Source organism: Cuculus canorus, chromosome 5 (assembly GCF_017976375.1).
Source record: "Cuculus canorus isolate bCucCan1 chromosome 5, bCucCan1.pri, whole genome shotgun sequence".
NCBI classification, from domain to species: Eukaryota; Metazoa; Chordata; class Aves; order Cuculiformes; family Cuculidae; genus Cuculus; species Cuculus canorus.
The window spans coordinates 58,810,290-58,831,110 of NC_071405.1; the positions used below are offsets into that span (position 1 = coordinate 58,810,290).

Consider the following 20,821-nt stretch of genomic DNA (forward strand, 5'->3'; position numbering starts at 1 on the left):
TGGCAGTTTTATTTGTCTTTTCTGAACAGGGATTCACTTGATAGCAAGCTGCAGACACAACTTTGCTAATAGTGAAATTTCTTCCAGAAAAAAAACGAGTTGCATCTTTCAGATGATGTACGTGAGGGGCTGAACTGTGACATTTTTCGTCTCAAAGATTGCTAGCCACTGCTAATTGCGACACAGAAGACTGTGAACTGTCAAACCACAACAAAACACTCTGCAGAAGTGCTGTTGAGGCATGTAACAGCCACGTGAATCGCAAACTGGAAGTGCGTGTGCAGGTGTATGGAGATGTGCGGTATGTGTCATCACCATGACTACCCAATAAGAGTTACAGAAGGAACTGTCAGGCAAGTCACAGTGTGATCACCCACCACCGACACATCGTGAGACTCGGACCCATGGGACGCTGCAGATCCATGGTGGTGACTATTCTTGTGATTATATGCCAATGCTTGTTTGATCTCTATTCTACTCCATCCTATCACTATCACTATTATCTTTGTGCCTTTGATAATAAAGCAGGCTTTTGATGTATGGCATTTGACCTTATTTGTGTCTTAATCTCATTCTGGGGGATCATATAGAAACAACACTGGATGGGGACAATGTACTAAGAAAATGAGTGGCTGGTTATATTTTGATAAATTTATGCCTGGACATTTTTATTTCCTTGTTTCCATTTGTACTACTCTTGGTTGGGGATTTTGTTCTTTTTACCTAGAAGGGAAACACCTACAGCATTATATTAAAATTCACCAATAGCATTGTGCAGTCCAATCAAATGAGATGCTGTTACAGCTAATCTTAACGGAAAAGGTTATCCTTGAAGATATTTTAAATATCCTGAAGGATATTTTAAAAATAGGAGCATTTTTACACTAGCTGCATAAGAAAACTAGTAACGTGATCTGCTACTATGAAGATGATATCTTTCTGTGGTCTTACACTGGAAACTGTTGTTTCTCTCACTTTAACAAAATTACACTATTTAGTGATTCTATTGCAAAGTACCTGCTTTGTTAACAAAAACTGAAAAAAAGTGATGCTTAAGGTCATTAAATTAAGAGACACTCCTTTCTAACACTCTTCAGTTCCACCATTCTTAGTTTTCCACCCCCAAAACCACTAGTTTCTTGCTTCTCTGAATTTGTGACAGAAGAACCTCATCAATCATATGTCTTCCTGTTTGTCTCCAAAGTAGACATCTCAAAACACTACCAGAAAAATAATTCACATTATCTGACTCATATGGGGTGACGTACACTTTCAAAATCATGCCTAGTTTCTATTGACTATCAGCTGATAACCAGGTTCATCACCTCTGAACATAATCATGCTCAATACTTGAACACACTGAAAGCATTATTTAGTAATTAAGTGATATAAGTAACAGAGTTAAAAAAGGCAGGTGTAACCACAACATGACAGTGAACATGTATGATATAACAGGGCATGCTGCATAAAGCAAAACTAAGGGTAGGGAAGGTATTGCAGCTCTCTTGGCTTCTCCTACATATCTGTGCCTAATAAAAGCTTTTCGTACTAGTTATTGTTCTAGTTATTTATCAGAAGCAAACAGCAGCACCCTAAATCACTGCTTAAAAAGGCACTTTAGGCCTTGATTTAATGACCAATTTTAATATTGTGTAAGCTTTTATCTTTTTTCCTGGAAAAAAATTTGATTTTCTTTGCATAGTAACTATTCAGATTTAACTTAAAACTCGAGTATCTTAATTCTAAATAGATACCACCTTTACCGAAGAAGATCCATCCACTTTTTACACATTTATTTACATTCTTCAGGTTCACACTTGTGTCCTTCCACATCTTAAGTAGCAAATTTTCTTATCCTTTGCTTTTACTCACAAACTGAAAAACTGCAGGCCCTCCCCTGCCCTTTCCATTCCTGGACCTGTTCTAGTCCTCATCTTGGAATAAGAGTGGTTGTGTGGGAATTAATTGATAAGTTTTGCTGCAACTGGTTCATATGTTTAATTATCATGTCATATAAATCTGTTTTGTATCAAGAGACAATAATGCAGACAATCTCCACGCACGGATAAATAAACTGAAAGAATAAACACGCCCTTAGAGTTGGAAGAATTTATTGGTATGCTTGGTTGTCTTGTGAGATGTAGTTGTCTTGGGTCAAGATAACCTCAAGGGAGTCTCCAGACATGGTTGGATAACCTAAAACAAATTCAAATTCTTTGTCTAACACTAGTTTATACACCTGCTGCTTTCGTAAAATGGGATGCCTTATTCAGAAGGGCATCCAGTTCAGCGCTGAACTGCAAAATAAAAATATTACTGCCTTCGCTTCAAAGACTTTCTCCTTTTCAATATTTTCGCAGTGAATAAGCGTTTCTCACAGTTGCAAGAGCCGTGACAGAGCCCGTTACCCACGCGGTAAGTTCCCCGTGCCACAGGGCCACAGCGAGCCCTACGGAGCATCCCCAGCTGCTCTTAGGGCCCAACAGCACCAGCTGCAACACGGAAGAGACGCAACGCGCATGCGCACGGCATCCGACCCCTCCCGAGGGCCTGGTGCGCACGCGTAGGACCCCGCGCCCCGGCTCTCCTGCGCGATGGGCCATGGCGCATGCGTGGAGGCGGTTAGCCAGCCCCGCTGCGTTTCGGGAGGGAGGCGGTGGCGCCATGGCGGCGCGCGGCGGGGTTCTAGGTTTGGTGCTGCTCTGCCTTTTGGCCTCGCCGTTCCCCGATGTCGCCTGCGCCTCGGAAGCGGTCGGGACAGCGGAATCGCCGGGCAGCGCGGGCCCAGGGGAGCGGTTTAAGATCGAGGGCCGGGCCGTGGTGCCGGGGGTGAAGCCACAGGACTGGATCGCGGGGGCCCGGGTGCTGGTGGACGGGGAGGAGCACGTCGGCTTCCTCAAGTGAGAGGCGTGTGGGGGCGTCCCGGGCCGCTGAGCCTCCCTTGCGGCGGGCTCGTCCCGGGGAGCAGCGTCTGAAAGCTGGGGACAGGCTGTTTACAAAGGCTTGTAGTGATAGGACGAGGGGAACGGGTATAAACTGGAGGGGGCAGATTTAGACTAGACACGAGGAGGAATTTCTTCACCATGAGGGTGATGAGGCACTGTCACAGGTTGGCCAGGGACGTTGTGGCTGCCCCATCCCTGGAGGTGTTCAAGGCCAGGTTGGATGGGGCCTTGGGCAGCCTGATCTAGTGGGAGGTCCCCCTTCCCGTGGCAGGGGCGTTGGAACTGGATGATCTTTAAGGTCCCTTCCAACCCTAACTATTTTGTGATGAGCGACTCTCGTCTGGCCTCATTGTGCTGGGGCGTCGGCACCTTGTCAGGCATGGCAAGGGCCAGGCCTGTAGCGGAAACCTGCGGTGCCCTGGGTGTCGTCCTTAGCCTCCTGCAGATGTAATCGTGTCAGTGACAAAAGGCTGTTGACTTTTTTAGTGATCAAAAATTGGAACTGAGTTTTAATTAAAAGAACAAACACGTTTGCATTAAATTTTGGAGTACAACGTTCTCGGCTTCTGTGGGTGCAAATGCTGTCGCTTCTTTTTTAAGATGGTTTTCTTCAGTAAGAATTTGCTCATTCTGAAGAAAAGTTTCTGGGAGAAAGTTACAGTTGTGGTTATTTGTTACAGTGCCTGGGAAGAACTTTTTCACTGTACCAGTGAAAGCCATGTCAAGAGATATGTCGTGATTCCTTCACACAAGATCACGCAAAAACACCTGGAAACTGTAAAGCATTGTTCATTGTAAAGCTTGTTCAGTCTCAACAGTAGTGAGTATGTTCAGACTAGCAAAGCACCTAGAAAAGACGTAGCAAATGTCACCATTGAGAATTGCACTAATCTCATAGTTTCAAAAGTAGAAGCCAATTCTAAAATAGTTTTTATTATTTTTAATGCAGTATACTACATTGCTTTAAAATTATGTATTTAAATGAGAAAGCTTATATGGAGTTAAGACACACTATCTCATAAATACCAATCGTTTTTAATTATTCCCTCTGCAGTAAAAGTTAAACTGCTTTTATTCTGGGAACTGTCAATAGGTTAACATGAGATTTTACTCTGCAAAACTAGTGGAAACTTGTTGGTGTAGCACCTGATAAGCCAGTACAACCAAGTAGTGGGAGCTCAATGTGGTGTGTAGGAGTTAATTTAATAAATGCCATGGAGTTGATAAGTTTCCAAATGCTTGCTTGGAACTCAAATTTTCTGAAATAGGAGGAAATAGTCTTAGCTGTTTAGGACAGTGAAACGTAGATATCAAGCTCTTTTGAGTACATTAATCAGATTGATATAACTTAAAGTCAGGCAATTAATACTATGTAAGTTATTGATTTTGATAAACTCATTTGTAGATGTGCTACCATAAGCAGGGTACATTTTAGCAGAAGTGCTTTAGTGTTAGTTGGAATTTTTTCCGTCTGCACTGAGCAAGTACTAGATGGCAGTACACTTTTAGTATTGGAAGAACAGTTTTCCTAAGTAAGATTGGCATTTCAGGCTCAGTAGAAAGATCCTTCACTTTCAGTGGCAGATGTAAATGTTTTTGGTATATCACAGGATATATTTGTCACCATCTCTTAGGCACATTTTGATTATATGTTATGTGGATATTACTCCAGTTACCAAAAGGAGGGAAACAATTATTTGACATAGCAAAGTTGCTATTTGAGTATTTCAAGGGTAATTCTCTAGTACAAGCATTTTTATAAATCTGATTAGTCTCCCCACTGTAACAAAAAATAACTTCTTTCTTCTAAAAAGGTAATCTTGGATTCCAGTATTCAAAGTGAGAATTCGCTTTGCCTTATAATGAAAACTTTGGAAAAAAAATGATAGTTTAATTTATAGTAAGAAACATCTTTAAAGCACTTGCAATGTAAGATAGTGTAAGCGTTCTTAGGGATTCAGATCGTCACATAAAGTATTAGTGAAACCCACCTACACAGTACTGTTTCAGTGCTTCTGTCTTCGTGGTGGGAAGATCCTTGAGTGTAAGTGTGTCTTTGAAAGAGAGAACTTGTGTGAAGGATGTAAGGACAAAGTTCTTTTTGGGGGTTCACTTTTAAGAGAGTTCTTTTATTTGTTTTCCTGGTGCAAGTTTGTAATGATCAGGGTTTATTACTTTTTTTTTCCCCCCTTTGAACAACTTTTTTTTGGTTTTAACTTTTGAGTCTTATTTTTAGAAGTGATATCTTTTAGTTTTAAAAGGATAGAGAACACTAAGTTTTTCTTCCTAGGATCTTCTGGAAGCGTTTATGAGGCAAACTACAAGCTTCTGTACATTATTTTAATGGCAGCTGGTGCTGAAGCTCTCAAGTATCCTCTTGGTAATATTTTCAGTGAATATTGAAGTTTCAGCTTTTAAAATAAAAACAGTCTATCTAAAAATCCCTTCTCTTTATAAGTTCAGAGCTCTTAGTTTCCTTGTTATTGTGATAGAGCTTTCCAGCATGGGCTAGTCCTAAAAGGAGCGATTAAAAGTAAGACTAATAGAATAGTGAGGGTTGGAAGGAACCTTAAAGATCATCTAGTTCTAACCCCCCTGCCATAGAACCTCTATTTCGCTATAAAGGCACAAAATGCAGTTTCTGTGCTTTGCAAGTCATCTATAATATCTATCAATACTACGCTGAAAGTCAATTTTTGTGGTTCTTTGCTTCCAGCAGAAGGACTGAAGCAAAGTAAACGTCATTGTGTATATTTTGGAAGGAGGAAGATGTAAGTCAGTGCTGCCATTATTTGAATACATGGAATCTAGCCATTTCAAATCTTACTTGGGCTATTAAATTACTCCTTCAGCCAGACAATAGCTTGAGGGCATGAGAAAATCTTTCTGCTACTGCTCTGGCACACATTGATGACTGCAGGGGGCTTGGTGTTACGAGTGCTCAGCAATTAAATTTTCCTTTTGGTCATGGGTGTTATATGAAGATTTATAATCTAAAATAATACTATTCACAGTTTCTTCTTTTAAAAAAATAAAACACTCTCTCTTGTGTACTGGAGCATATTGAAATGTAGTGGAACTTATTGTTTTTTCAGGACAGATGGAAGTTTTGTGGTTCATGATGTACCATCAGGATCTTATGTAGTGGAAGTTATATCCCCTGCTCATAAATTTGAGCCCGTGCGAGTTGACATAACTTCAAAAGGCAAAATGAGGTGAGTTTTTCCTGGTTTGCTCTGTATTAATCTATTAAGTATGCCTGACCCCACAATATGAGTAGTAATGTAGACAGTACTGTAGATCTGATGCTCTCTTTCAGAACTTATGTTTCGGCTTCTTTTAACATTACTTCTAGGAGCACATTTCTTAAAATCTGAAGTCTGGTTTCTTTTTTCCTTTCATATTTATGGCTTTAAATAAGGGGAGATGGATAAAAAGAGTCCTTCTATTTGTTTACTTTTATTATTTTCTTATGCAGCTGTCTTGAAATAAAATCTAGACATAAATCAGTTAACTGCTTTATCTTTTGCCAATACTGTTTTTTTTGTTCTTCTCCTTTTCCTTTCTCTTTTGGCAATGAAATTCTCATTTACCCCAATTCTACATTCTAGAATGTTTCTGTTACACCTCTGTAAGGTACTCCTTATGGTTACTGTCAAATGCTAGTAGTTGCCAGCCTGCAGTATTTCTGTAGCATCATTAACTTTTTTTTAACGTTACAGCCAGATAAGTTATCCTTAGCAGCTATAACTGTACATCTATAACTGCATGCTGTTCAGTAAGTAGTAGAGAAAAATCATTACCCTATCTAATAAGGTGATTTTCGTTTAAATGAAAAAGTTTGTGGTTCATTTTTCTTTGTACAGGCACACATCTAATATCTTAACTTCAAATTTGTCTTTAATGGCATCTTATAAAAAGTGCTGTTAGATTTTAGGAATACAAACATCAGTAAAAACATTGCAACAGTGTTTTTAGGAGAAGTTAAAAATTGAAATCTCAAACTGAAAACAATGCTAACAGTCTGTTTATAGTATTAATTGCACAATTTCTGCTTGGATTTTTTCCAAATTTCATTATATTTTTATACTTTATCAGGCAGTGTCTCAGTGGCAGCAGCTAATATTTCATAAATATGCAAGGAACTCTGTGACATAGACACAACAGCATGTATGACCTCTCACTTAGCACTGGTTTGGTATCAGAGGACTAGAGGCAATGAATTTGATGTTGAGTAAATTGCTAGGATATGTCTGCAGAGCAAAGTACCAGGAGGCTCGAGACATCTCCCAGTCAAACAGGTGGAAACTAATAGGGAATACAGTTAAGAGATGACATTTTCATTGTGTGTGACGTTTTTTCATGCAACTGGGCTTTTCTAAGGGAAGTTCTGGCTTTAAAAAAACTGGAATTCTTAGAAAGAGGAAACGTCATGTGGATAATGGATGTTTGACAAGATCTACTTGGAAATCTCAAAAGCTTTTAAAGAAAATATTTATCATAATGTAGGAGGGAAAGGCATTCTGTGGATTAATATTTGGTGAAAAATTCAGAAGGAATAAATGATGTCTCTTGCAATGGGCAGAATCATCCTTGGAGTTGCATACCGTGGGTAAAGATTAACAAATCAATGAAAATGGGTGAAGAGTGACAAGTTAAATGATATTTGTGGTTCCAAGTGAGGAATACTAGTGAAGAACTATGGAAAGGCATTAGAAAGTAATAAAGACTGAGATCCAGTATTGATAAATGCCGAGTAATGCAATTGGGTAGAAGTTAGTATTAGCTTCATACATAAATAATTGCTGCCCTGAGCAGACTGTTGAAGCTACACTACACTGTTCCCTTGAAACATTACAGCTTTTCTTGCTCATTACCAAGGTAAGAAAAAGTGTTTTGCAGAAGTCACATCTGAGCAAATAGTTATGTTCCTGATCTGCAGGCCTGTTTTCCATATCAAGTTTTTCTGCCTACTTAATCTAATAGCTAGCCTGGGAAAAAGGTATTATTTGATTCCATAAAGTATGGTGCTGAGAGAAATATGCTTGTGAAAAGTGAAGTCTTAACTGACTGCCTCTCAAATAGTTTTGTTTGTAATCTATGTATAAAACTTTGGAGTATTACGAAATAATCTTGTTTATTTGTTTAAGGTTGTATTTATATTTTTAATATAATTATTTACGGTTTGCTCCTTAGAGCAAGATATGTGAATTACATCAAAACCTCTGAAGTTGTCAGGCTGCCATACCCACTCCAAATGAAGTCTTCTGGACCTCCTTCATACTTCATAAAGAGAGAATCTTGGGGATGGACAGATTTCCTCATGAACCCTATGGTATGTACAAGCCACACACAGAGGTTAGAAGTATGCTAAGAATCCAAATACAGCTGTTCTTTAGACTACCAAGAATAAAATAATAAAGACCTGTACATATCGGTCTTCTGAGATGATTGCTTAATTTCTTTGAGTTTGACTTGTTTACAAATCGAAATATTTTCTGTGACCTCTCCTCCCCTGTGTACCCACACTGTTACAAATACCTGTCTGTTGAAAATAGCCAATAGTCTGGTTCCTTTGACAACACCATCTCCTAGAACTGTGGCGATCAACATGTTGCAAGATTGTAAATATAGCAATTGAAGGAGATAACAAGCATTTACTTCAGTGGTTCAACCTTAAAATCTGTTACTTAAAAGGTAATCTTACATTATCAAGCTTCTTTCCTGACAAGTGGATTACTGTTACTGACTCAGAATGCAGTAGTTCTAGAATTTAACTGTTTAGCTAAAAGCTTTATGTCAGTATGTCTAAAAGTGTCTGGAGCAACAAATAAGCTGAAAAAGATATTTGCTGTTTTGTGTGTAGGTGATGATGATGGTTCTTCCATTACTGATATTTGTGCTTTTGCCTAAAGTTGTCAACACCAGTGATCCTGATATGAGACGGGTAAGTACGTTCAGTTGATGCAGACACAGAGAACAAAGATACAGAAGGTACAGAAAAGTAATAAAAATAAAACTAGACTTTTAAAAAAATCTAATGAGCATCATTTATTTGGTTAATACAGTGTTACTGTTATAACAATGAATTCTAACTCATGAATTTGTTCTTAAACAGCACAACACAGTCAAATCGTTTGGCACAGCTTTGAAAATACCACAGTATGAGTGGTGTTTTCCAGAATTTCTATAGAGTGATACATTTTTTAAAAATATTTTTTTTTCTATAAATTTCCACTGTATTTCTGCACTATGTTTAAATCTAGCATTTCATTTTTAGAGATCACTTATTAAATGTCAGGTGTGTTAAGAACAGTATGATGTGGGGTTCTCTTACCCATCAACATAAACTACATTGTTTACCAGACTTAAGTCCAGATGTCACAGTAGTGTATATGATATGGAGTCTTTATGTAGTCATTAAATTATCTGATTTATTGTCCTTCCATCATGCGAAATGGCGAATAGCAGAAGGCTAGGACAAAATGGAGATTCAAGGTGTTTGCTAAATCTTTTCTTATTTTTAGAAGTACTTGTCTGTCTTGGGTGGCTGCTTTTTGAGGGTTTGGTTAATTTAAGCTCCTTTTCCTCTAAGTGACCACTGTCTTCAGTAGTATTTTATAGGTGTCTGAGGCTTGCTCTTTAAAAAAAAAAAAAGCTGCAAAAAGCATATCAGAGCTACATACTGCTCTTTTGCCTTTAATTTTGATTAAAAACAGCACATGAAGATATGCCGGATAGCTGTGGCATGTCTTTAAGCCAAACTGAACTTCAGAAGTTGAATTTTTTTAAAAAAATCACTTATTCCTTGCTTTTTTCACTGATTTGACAATGTTTACAGACAGGCTGTTCTGATGGTGAACCATCATAACTTCTAATGATTACTAACTGACTCATATGATTTGTTAAGGAGAAAATTGAAGGAATCTTGTTTGTTATTTAAATTATCTTTAAAGAATAGGAGAAGGTAGTTTTTAAGGACTCAATTGTAATAACATTCTCTAGATGACCATATATTAAATTCCTAAGGTTTTGTATCCAACTTCAGTTTGCTTGTGGAGGGTATGAAGCTTGTATTACGATTTTCAAGTTAGCTTATTTTTTCTTTATGGAGTCAGCAAAGTACTAGTTTATGTAGAAAGTTAATGATTTAGTAACTGTGATTGTCGTAGAGGCATTAAATATAGATGTAGTATAAATGCAAGAGTAACAAAGGCTACCATAATGGCTTCTGCTCTGTTTGTACCTTGAAAACAGCTAAAGCCATACTCTGAATAGTAACTGGAAGAGCAAGGTGACAATCCCACATGAAATTGCAATTACTATAAGCATTATCCCATTGTGGATGTGCAGTTCAGCTATTGTATGCATTGAAAGTACTTCAGGGTTGGTTGCTTTAAACCATACTAATTCATCTCATAGATCCACTATGCTGAACTCTAAAGTTACATTAAGCTTGCCTGGATTTCATATTAAAACCCTTCCTTTCATGGAAGAAAGAAAACCTAGCTGTTGTACTCTTAATAGCTTGATGTTATGAAGTAGGGCAATAAAAATATCTAATCCCTTCAAACAGCCTCAGAAATGTTTTAGATTTAGCATAATGCTAATTTGAAAACACAAAAGAATGTGAAATCTATGAGAACACAGATCTGAAAATCTAATAAAAAAGTTTAATTTTTAAAATGGAGGAAAGTAATGCCAAAAATAAGTAGTGGCATTTTTTTCTTTTAGAAACTTTTTTTTCAGTCAAGTGGTTGCCCTGTAAGACTGCTTGAGACATGGTTACCTTTTTCCGTACACCAGTGCTTTTAGTTTTGGGGTTTTATGTTTCTGTGTGTAGCTGGGCATTTGGCTGTGGTTGCATAAAAATATGTAGCAATGTATACCCTGGAGGACTACAAATATTAAAACAACATTTGGGAAAATTTTACATCCTGTTGATATGATCTTTCAACCAGCCTTAAAACCAGCCGGAACTGTTACAAGCTATTAATATTATCTAATCTCTCCATGCAGGAAATGGAGCAATCTATGAACATGCTGAATTCTAACCATGAGCTGCCAGATGTCTCTGAATTCATGACAAGACTTTTCTCTTCAAAATCCTCCAGCAAGTCTGGTAGTAGCGGCAGTAAATCAGGGAAAAATAGTTCTGGAAAAAGGAGGTAGTTAAGTCTTCCTCCTAAACATGAGTTTGCACAACTGTTTGTTATGTGGTATCATATTTATTTGTCTTGAAAGATCAAAAAGCCACTACTGTAAACTTTAAGCCAGGCACAAAATACAGTATCCTACAACTGTGCTGTGTAGTTTTTTTAGTCTATATAAGCTGTTTTGTACTTGACAGTAAGCAAAAGAGGATGTGGCTTCAATACTGTATCTGTATAAAGTTATTGATAATATTGAATTAACTATATTGTTCTGTAGAGAATTACTATAAATTAGTAAGATGTACTAAACATAAAGGAAGAATGGAGAATTCGAGCCATTAAAAGAATTGTAAGGATCCTAATAAAACTTTGGAAGGAGCATATGAAGTATCTGCACTTCTGTTTCTCTTTGAGCAGATATCCTAGGCAATTTCTTTGTGCATCAGATGCAGTTGCGGTGTACTGTTCCCCTGCATTCCTGAACAGGAAACTCTGCCCCACCCCTAGAAATCTGTTATCTGAACAATCCAAGCCCAAAAATCTTGCTACCTAATGATACTCCCTCAATTGTGTATGTTGTTATTCTCCTTTTCAGACCTGGTAAGTGTGATAAAGTGATTTGTATGAATGTATTGGTCTGCTGCTGAATTAATGCTAGTTGCAATGATACCAGCTTCAGGATTTTTGTTGGTTTGGTTTTGTTTTATTAAATTTATTTATTTTTAAAAATTAATTTAGAGCTGCAATCTGTGTGTCAAGTGAGTAAAGTGGTTCTAGACAGACTTAAAGTTGTAATGTGGTCATGGACTATCATAAATGCCACTAGGCAAAGCTTATTTGTTAGCTTTTCTATTGCAGTTAACTGCTGTAATGCAAAGTTGTTTTCCTGCAGAAGGTAAATGTTCACTATAGTTCATTTGTACTTCTTTGTCCTTATTTACAGATTTTTAGTAATCTTTCTTCTTGTGTTAGATCTGCCTCCATTTCCCCCCAAAAAACAGCTGCCTTGTAGCGAAGCAGCTGATACCTCAGAACAGAAATGGGTCATCCTGCCTTCTGCCTACAAGTTATGGTACGCCTCAGGCTTTGCAGTTCATTGGCTTAACAAGAGAGATTTGTTCAACTTTTTGCTGTATTTCTGTTGGGGAGTTAAATCAGTTCTCAAAAAGATCAAATTTTGGGGAGTTAAATCAGCTCCCAGAAGGATCAAAGAAATACCAGAGCCGGCAGAAAACAAGTACTAGAGGCATGCAGTCAGAAGCAGGAACTCCTCTCTGTTTCTATCAGTGAGTGAGAGTAATACATCAGCTCACTGCATCTTAAAGATTTGTAGCCCAAGAGCTTGTTTGGCTGTGTCCTGAATGAGTGGACAACTCCCAAGTTTGTGATAGGCTGTGTAGAAGGGAGAGGAGACATATTTTACTGAAGTGTTTCAACTATTAGTCATTTAAGATGGCCTGGGGGGTGTTCAGAACACTGAAGTAATTTTATCGATTGCTTCATCAAAGGTCTTCCATTCTTCACATGTAAAGAAGATACTTGTTTAAGGATATCTCTCTGTTTTAAACAAACTATTTGTTGGTGCTCCATATCTTTTTTTAATGAATGGAATGATAATGGCTCTGTAAATGGGGTGTGTATTACTTCACAGAGAAAGGTTGGCTTGTGGTTAAGGTTAGATTTGCGGAGGGGACTTTAAACTCTCAAGTGCTTTGGGTTCTGATACAACTGTTGTGCTCTGCACAAATCATTTATGATTTGTTTCAATTTCTTGTGTATGAAGTAATGAGAAGCTTTTCTAACAAACGTAATTATAAGGATAAATTTAATAATGAATATCGGCTACTCAAATAGTATGGCTGTGAGCTTACTGAAGAAAATCCAGTATGTAATCTTCTTAAAGAACAACTTTGTTAAGCATTTATATGTAGTTTTTCATACATAGTTATTGAAGAAACCCTTTTAAGTAACCACACATCAATATTTCCAAAGGTAGCTAGGCAATTTAGTGAAACTTTTAAATTACCAAAATCCATTTAAGCATCTCCACTTAGGTGTTAATGGACCTTTAATTGCATAAAGCTTGTGTGTGATCAGTAGCTTAAAGAGGGCAAAGTTTGGTTTACAGTCTTATAAAAGGACTGGGCTTTTTCAGGCTAACAGTGAGTGCAGTACCTTAAGGTACTGAAAAGGTTTAACTTCCGTTTTTAAGATGTCTGACCTTAATCTTTCGGCTATTGATAGTAAATAGTGAATTTGTGTCCATGTGATTTTTTTTGTTTCATTTGAAACCTGTTTCTTTTAGGAAAATAACCAATATGAAATATAATAATAGTAAATCCTTAGTGGCAATGCATACTTTTCCATTCTGATGTGTCAGAATGAAATACGGATATATATGGCTATGTATTATGCTTATTTAATGAACTGAAGGAGAATAGAAGTGTTTACATATACTGTTGATGGGCTGAGGAATACAGAAAGAGTTCAAAATTTTGAACTTCAAATCAATGGAGGAACCCATTTACTGAAGAAAGTATGTTGAAAGGTGAAAAATGTATGTACGCACTTTTTGCACCTTCGTGAGCAGGAAAAGTGTGAGATACACCTGTGGTGCACAAGGCATTGGGAAGATGCCTTTCTCCAAAGACTGGTTACTAAACAGGTAATCCAGCTTGCCTGGGACTTCTGTGCATGCTGTACTTTCCGAAACAGTGCATAGATGCTGTGTTTCAGGAGTTTCTTGCCTGTGCTGACTTTCCTACCATATCCAGAAATTATTGGGAGTGGAGGGACTTGTTATTTGGCATATTCAAAAGTATATTGACAGCTTTTGCACAGGCTTAATAGTATGAATCGGCAGATTCCCATGCCTACGTATGTTCTCTGGCAGTGTTTTATTTAGTAAGATACTTGAAATTACAGATTATTGAAAGGAGAAAAATTTGGAGCAAGACCCCAAAGGTAATGTAAGAACATGAAGAAAACTGCAGAAATTTTAAAGACTGCTGACACAGCAGATTTGATCCAAATATTAAGATTTGAAAAAAAAAAAAAAACTTTGAAAAAAAATTGTGGATGAAAAATGTTTTTGTGATATTCTGTATCTATAGACATTCTCTTCTAGGCAATTGTAACATTGGCAGTAGAGCTAGCATATACAGACAAATGATTATCATTATTGCTAGCTAATGAACGTGCCTGGCCACTTCATGACTCATTTATGTCTGTCTTTCGTAACTGTAGTCACAGCTGTTAGGAGAGCACAGAGAGAGCAGTGCAGAGTACAGGGGAAGCGATTCTCCCCCTGTACTCTGCACTGGTGAGGCTGCACTTGGAATACTATGTTCAGTTTTGGACCCCTCACTATGAGAAACACATTGAGGTACTGGAGTGTGTCCAGAGAAGCGCGACAAAAGTGGTGATGGGCCTGGAAAACAAGTCTTAGGAGGAGCAACTGACAGACCTGGGGCTGTTTAGCCTGGAGAAGATGAGGCTGAGGGAGACCTTATTACTCTCTACAACTACCTAGAAGGAGGTTGCAGAGAGGTGGGTGTTGATCTCTTCTCCCAAGTGATAGGTGATAGGACAAGAGGAAATGGCATCAGGCTGTGTCAGGGGAAGTTTAGATTGGACATTAGGAAAAATTTTTTCACAGAAGGGGTTATCAAGCAGTGGCACAGGCTGTCCAGAGAGGTGGTTGAGTGACCAATCCCTAGAAGTGTTTAAAAAGCGGGTAGATGAGATGCTTGAGTACATGATTTAGTAGTAGACAGGTATGGTTGGAGTTGATCTCTAAGGTCTTTTCCAACCTAATGATTCTATGATTGTGTGACTTGGATATTTGGCTATTACCTATGTGAGTGAAGAAAAAGCAGTGATCCCGTGTTTCTTTCCAGCTGGGCAAAATCCATACTATACCATCCAAGAGATTAAGCTTATCAATTTTTTCCTTAGTCGCTACATAAAAATGTAAGGCTTTTCCCTAATTGGTGTAATCTAGCCACCAAACAACCCACCTTTCCCCTGCTATTAGCGTAGGCTTCACTCAGTGTGATAGTCTACCAACGGACTAACTATACAAAACATGTTATTACACTTTAAGTGCCAAAAAGTAAGCAGTATTCATTGTCAAAAAAAAAAATAAATTAAAATCTACTGCTTTCATCATTTCAGTGTTTCTAAGGACAGGATCTTATATTGTAATTATTATTTTGAACTTGATATGGTGTGTAAAATCTGATGATTCAGACCATAAAATAATACAACATTTGTGGAACCTTTAGTCACAAAGTTGTCAGTGGGAAGACTATTGAGTTTTAATCTGTTTTCAGTTGAAGTTAGTGAAAGCTTCTTGAGGTCACAAATAGGTTGATTTTTGTTACTGTTATTTATGTTGTTCCAAAATCCATTCAAGATTATGAATCCTCTGACATAGTAAATATTGATTCTTCAGGAAAACCTGTCATTTCTGAAATTACAAAGCTATTCCTTCAATTTATGCTGGCAATCAACCCTGTATAATACTTTGTTTCCAATAAGGTTATGGAGATTTAATGACAATATAAATTTCTGTGCAAATGGAACTTTGCTCTTTTATTGATGATGCACAAAAACAGATTACTGGTGAGCTCATTTTTATTATGTATTTGGTTCTGCATGGCTGATAGGAATGAAAATTAATTAAAGGCTGTCATTCAGACAAGGTCAGATGGTAGTGCGTGTACAAAAGGAAGAAACTCTTTCATGGCATTTTTTGACTAACAGTGAATTTTGAACTCATTTTTTAAAGCTCAATACAGACATCAAAAAGTAATGTGAAACTGATTTGAAAACGGAGCAAGTAAAAAAGTAAAAATGTTTTTAAATCAATATATTCTATTTGAAATATTAAAACGTTCTTCTCAGAAGCAGTCTGGATTCTTTTAGGATCTGGTTCACACTTGCTGCCTGTATGCGCAGGTGTATCATTTTCCTTTGTGTTTCAGAATGCCAAGCTCATAGTCTGGTGTGCAGAGCACAGGGCTGCAGTTCACTGTGCAGATGCAAGGAGAATCCGGTAATATACTTAGAATAATACTTACCATTCCTGTGATAAGAACAGAATAGAACTTTGAACTTATTTTTGGGAATGAGGAGGAGTGTTTCTTCTACCAGTTGATTTTTTCAACCATCCATGGATGTCGTTCATACTGCTTCATATTGGCAGTTAGGAAATGTGTAAGCTCTATTAATAAAGATTTAATTTCTTTACTGTGGTAGAGAACACTCCAAGGGGAGAGAGTATCTAAAGAAATAGGAGATAAAGGTTAAGCCTCCTAATGAACTCTTAATTTTGCAGTGCTAAACGTTATTTTTTACAAAGAGCAGGAGCTCAGATGAGAGATGGAGTAGTTACTAGAAGACAGGCCCATAGTGGAATATGTGTAGCATCCATCATGATATTTACCAAAACTGATGAGTATTAAACCATGGTATTTATTCTTAATGGATATATGATTAAAGGATCCAGGTTGTCCTTTATGAAATCATACTTCTACCTATAGCTTTGTAAGGGTCCCTCACATGGTAGGCATGTGAATCTCTGGACAGTTGGTAGAGACACCTTGAGGAAACCTTGTTTTGTAATCCTCTGATTTTTTTTTTATTTGAATTATAATGTTGATACTCTTTGTTTTGGTTTGCTTTCCTGCTAATTCTGTTCACATCACATTTACACAGAGTTTTTTCCACTTCTGTTTGTCCTTTGTTTTTAAGAAGACTACAAGGTTCTTGTTGAAAGCACAGTAGCAAAATCTATTCAGCTGGTGCTAGCAAATATAATTGTATGCACCACTTGTGCTTTAGTGGTAGCAAGCAAGTATTCTCTCACCAGGTAGCTAGCTAATGGTGGAGAGGTCATTTGTCCTGGAGAGATCTGATGAAATAGCTGTGCTTTCTAGTGATGTTTCAAGGTTATTTTATTACAGAATTTTTTTCAAGCCCTTCGAGTGTACCCTGAGGCAAGTACACTTAAAACTAAAGGTTGTACAGTCGGCCACAGTTCATTGAAAATACGTGAGTTTAACGAAACACGCTGTTCACAATTTTTCCTTTGGGTGGGAAAAAAAAAAATGAAGAAAATGTCCAGAGGGCCTGGGTAGCTCCTTGTGAAAAATGTCGACTTTATTCGCAGTACCCAGCACTGAAAGACACCCATCACACAGGAAAGAAACACACCTGAAGAATTCTGCCTCTTTCAATAAATATGTATTACAAAACAGCTGCTTGCTCTCCTGTAGCTGTTTGTCCATCTTTTATATATGATGGCCTAAACTTGCCCTCTGAAGCTCATTAAGGGCCTTTATAGCTTTGCAGTGTCTTGTTAGCCTTTTTTATCTTTTTTACATTGTTCAAATTTGATAGCCTTTTTTTAACTACATGAAATTCCACTTTCTGTAATGTGCTTCTTTGTGAGAATTGATTATGGCTATAAAGACTTAAATTTCTAACTTGATTTAAGCACTGTTGGGTTTTTCTTTAAATGGCACTCAGCATTTCCTACTCTCTCTTCATGTATTTTCAATACTTTTTATATAGTTTGTTTATGTACTTTTACTGCCGAGTAATTTTTTTATGTTCCAAGATAGGAATTTGAATAAGCAGGTATTTATGCAATAACAACATGTGTTACTGAGACTATTAATACAGTTTATCAGCAGAATTCCAGACAATGAAATGGGCTCTGCTGTGTTTGATATTTTTAGTAGTGCTTCCTTGCTTCAGTTAGCTCCTTTATGAGCAAAATATGGACCAAAATTACCAGTGCAGCCAGGTTATATTAATAAATGTGGAAAAATGTGGAAAATCCTCTTGCTTTTGAAGCAGTGTTTAGGATTCTTTCTGCAGCCAATGCAAGGGATATTGTTCTCAGCTGTTGGACACAGCATTATGGCCTTTCTGTATGATGGCTGTAGGTAGTAGATTATTTAAAACTCCTAGCTGACGCTGTAGGAATGTACTTTTTGCATGTATATGGCCTTGCACTGCTGTAGCACTTCCAGATAGTCTCCTCTGAGTGACCGTCATCTGTCGCTCAAGTATGCCATAACTAGGAAAGCCTAATATGCAGCAGTCAGGAAAGGTCATTAAGCTAACCAAAATCAAGTAAGGGTAAATAAATGAGAGTTTAAACCATAACGCTGCAATCTCTGCAATAACTTCCCTTAATTCTAAATTCTATAGGTTAAGTTTCAGAATCAGTGTGTTGAGGAGGTATTACAGGTTTTCTAGTCTGTATAGGTTCTTAGGTTATAGGTTCTTAACACTACACTGCCTTAAAACCTTTCAGTAGCAATCTGACTAATTCTTATGATATGATCTCAACCTCCCTTCTGGGAAGAACAGTAGGCGGTGAAATGTCTTGTTTTGGTAGAAATTTTTCTGTTCCTACCCTAACCACCCCCTGTGTATTATTCATGTTGCTATCATTTTCCTTAAACAACAGCAGGATCAAGAAACTAAGTCGTGTAGTTGGCATGAGAGAGTGAGATTGGTGATAACCATAACTTCCAGGAGAGACTGATTCTGCAGTCAGCTGCACAGACACACATTCGTGTGGTGGGATGTATTTGTTCTGGGTTTGGGTCTTTGGTTCGTTTTTTTTTTTTTTCCTGGGCTCATCATCAAAGTGAGAATTTAATTTATTTAAAGCCTGTCTTATGTTCCAGAGCATTGTTTTTATTATCCTTCCAAGTATTTCTTGTGATGGTATATTGCTCTATATGAGAAGCCCCTCTTTTTTCGTGTGTGTTTTTTGCTGGTTTTTTTTTTTTTTTGGCAATGCTACTTCAGCTGTGAGGTTGCTAGAGAGCAACAGAAGTCACGGAATCTCTTTAGAAATGAGGTGGTTGCCATGGCAATGCTCCTAGCTGCTGCTTGTCCCAGATGAGAAAATCATTTTTAGACTCCTGTATTACAAGGTTATGCTACAATGTTTTGAACTAAACTGTATAGCTATTTTATTCAAATCAAAGATCAGCACATTGTTTGTTAAAAATCATTAGACTGATAATCAGCTAAAGTTGTTGAATCAAATATTTGTGCAGGTACTTATCAAATACTTTTTGCCATTTATTTTTGATCAGATATTTGAGGTAAAACTGGTGCGTTGAGATGGAAAATATTTTCATCTTACTGATTTTACTAAATGTCTTTTTTCTAGTAGAAATGATACTGAAAGCTGACTGATACCTGGATAAGTGGTGTTTAAGATATGACTATGAATTTGAATCATATTTTGCAGTATGCCAAATCTGGATCAAACCTGAAATGCTAAATACTTTTAAGGTTTATTACTTTTAAGGTTTATTATCTCTGAAGTCCAGATAGTTGATGATGGAAGCATTGGCTGTTTTGGTGGTCTCTAGTCAACCTCACTTTGAGCAGGATTATCATCAGCACTAGTTCAGTTCAATCATGATAGTCAGTATTATAAACCTCCAAGCATGGAGGTTTCACAATCTGTCTGGGAAAGCTGTTCCTATGTTATGCTACTGCTGGTGAAAAATCTTTCCCAGATGTCTGATTTGAACTTTCTAGTCACAGGTTGTCGTCATCGCATCATGTTATTGTTAAGACTATGAGGTTAGTCATGGTAAACACAAAAGTCTGGTGAGGTTCAGATGAATAGTGACAGGTAGAGGAACCCTAGTTAATCTGATCAGTGAAAAATGGAAGATGCAGACTTGCCTGCTCCTGAGACCACCAAAGGAGAATGATTAGATTCTTGTCTCTGGTGTGAAACCCGAATAAACTCTCCCAGAACTCCTTGCAGAGTGAAGTATTTCCTACAGAAGACTTACAGTGCGATGCGGGGGGAAGGATACTTCAGAATTGTTTAAAAGTTATCATGAGATGCTTATAACAGGACTATGGGAATGTATGGAACTTTCTATGGACTATTTAGAGGAAGGACCAAAGGTTGGGAGAGAGGTCATCTATGTGGCAGGGAGGAACAAGCCTGGTTTAATTTCTGTCTTGACCAGTCTATGTTGGCTGCTTTTCTCCACCTTATCATACCCTGTGTTTTTTCTGTTTTATTTTCTGAGTTTTGAAACGTAGCTCACTGTTCTTTATTTCTCTTAGTTTTTCCCCTTCTTAAAAGATAGGCTTTTACTATGCCTATTGAAGTCCTCTGGGACCTCCATCACTTCTAAAAGGTAATTCTCAGTGGTTCAGAGAGGACTTTTGCTAGTTCATAAGGTGCCTGTAGAATTTAATGTCCTTACCACTTTGAAAAGATTGAAGCTCTTCAGTATCTTTAAGATGTTTTTCATCTAATTTGGCCTCCAGTCCTACTCCTTCATTAAAATGATTGTCATTTAGTATCTGATCACTTTTTATGAAGTCTGCAACAAAAAAAGGCATAAAATGTGTACCATTTCCCTTCTTCCCTCATTAAATAATGGATTTTGGTTTGACTTTTCTTTTATTTCCAGTACATTTACGGAATGCTTGTCTGTTTATATCCCTTGCTAATGGTATTCTTTTAATCTTAACCTCTAATTTTATTGTGGTCTGTTACTGTGTTATTCCTATGTATGTAGTCACTGGTGAATTTTGCCTTTTATTGCACTCATTTATGCAACTTCATTTCGACTTTCAAATTTAAAGAACTCTTGAACCAGACCTTATCAGCTTTTACTATGGTTTCTGTCTTTCTTCATGAGAAATAGTCTCACA

At 37.4% G+C, this 20,821-nt stretch overlaps 1 protein-coding gene across 1 annotated transcript; it reads left to right on the forward strand.

Moving 5' to 3' along the window:
* The first annotated feature begins 2,586 nt into the window (after positions 1-2,586).
* On the forward strand, positions 2,587-17,918 carry EMC7 (ER membrane protein complex subunit 7). The gene is made up of 5 exons (XM_054068151.1): positions 2,587-2,900; positions 6,041-6,160; positions 8,142-8,280; positions 8,812-8,892; positions 10,965-17,918. Exons 1-5 carry the CDS (start codon positions 2,602-2,604, stop codon positions 11,115-11,117), a joined length of 792 nt encoding a protein of 263 aa, XP_053924126.1. The 5' UTR covers positions 2,587-2,601; the 3' UTR covers positions 11,118-17,918.
* The last annotated feature ends 2,903 nt before the right edge of the window (positions 17,919-20,821 follow it).

Coding starts and splice junctions, on each gene's coding strand:
- EMC7 (XM_054068151.1), top strand. CDS start 2,602: ATGGCGCATGCGTGGAGGCGGTTAGCCAGCCCCGCTGCGTTTCGGGAG. Junction 8,281..8,811: donor ATTTCCTCATGAACCCTATG/GTATGTACAAGC, acceptor TTTTGTGTGTAG/GTGATGATGATGGTTCTTCC. Junction 8,893..10,964: donor GTGATCCTGATATGAGACGG/GTAAGTACGTTC, acceptor CTCTCCATGCAG/GAAATGGAGCAATCTATGAA.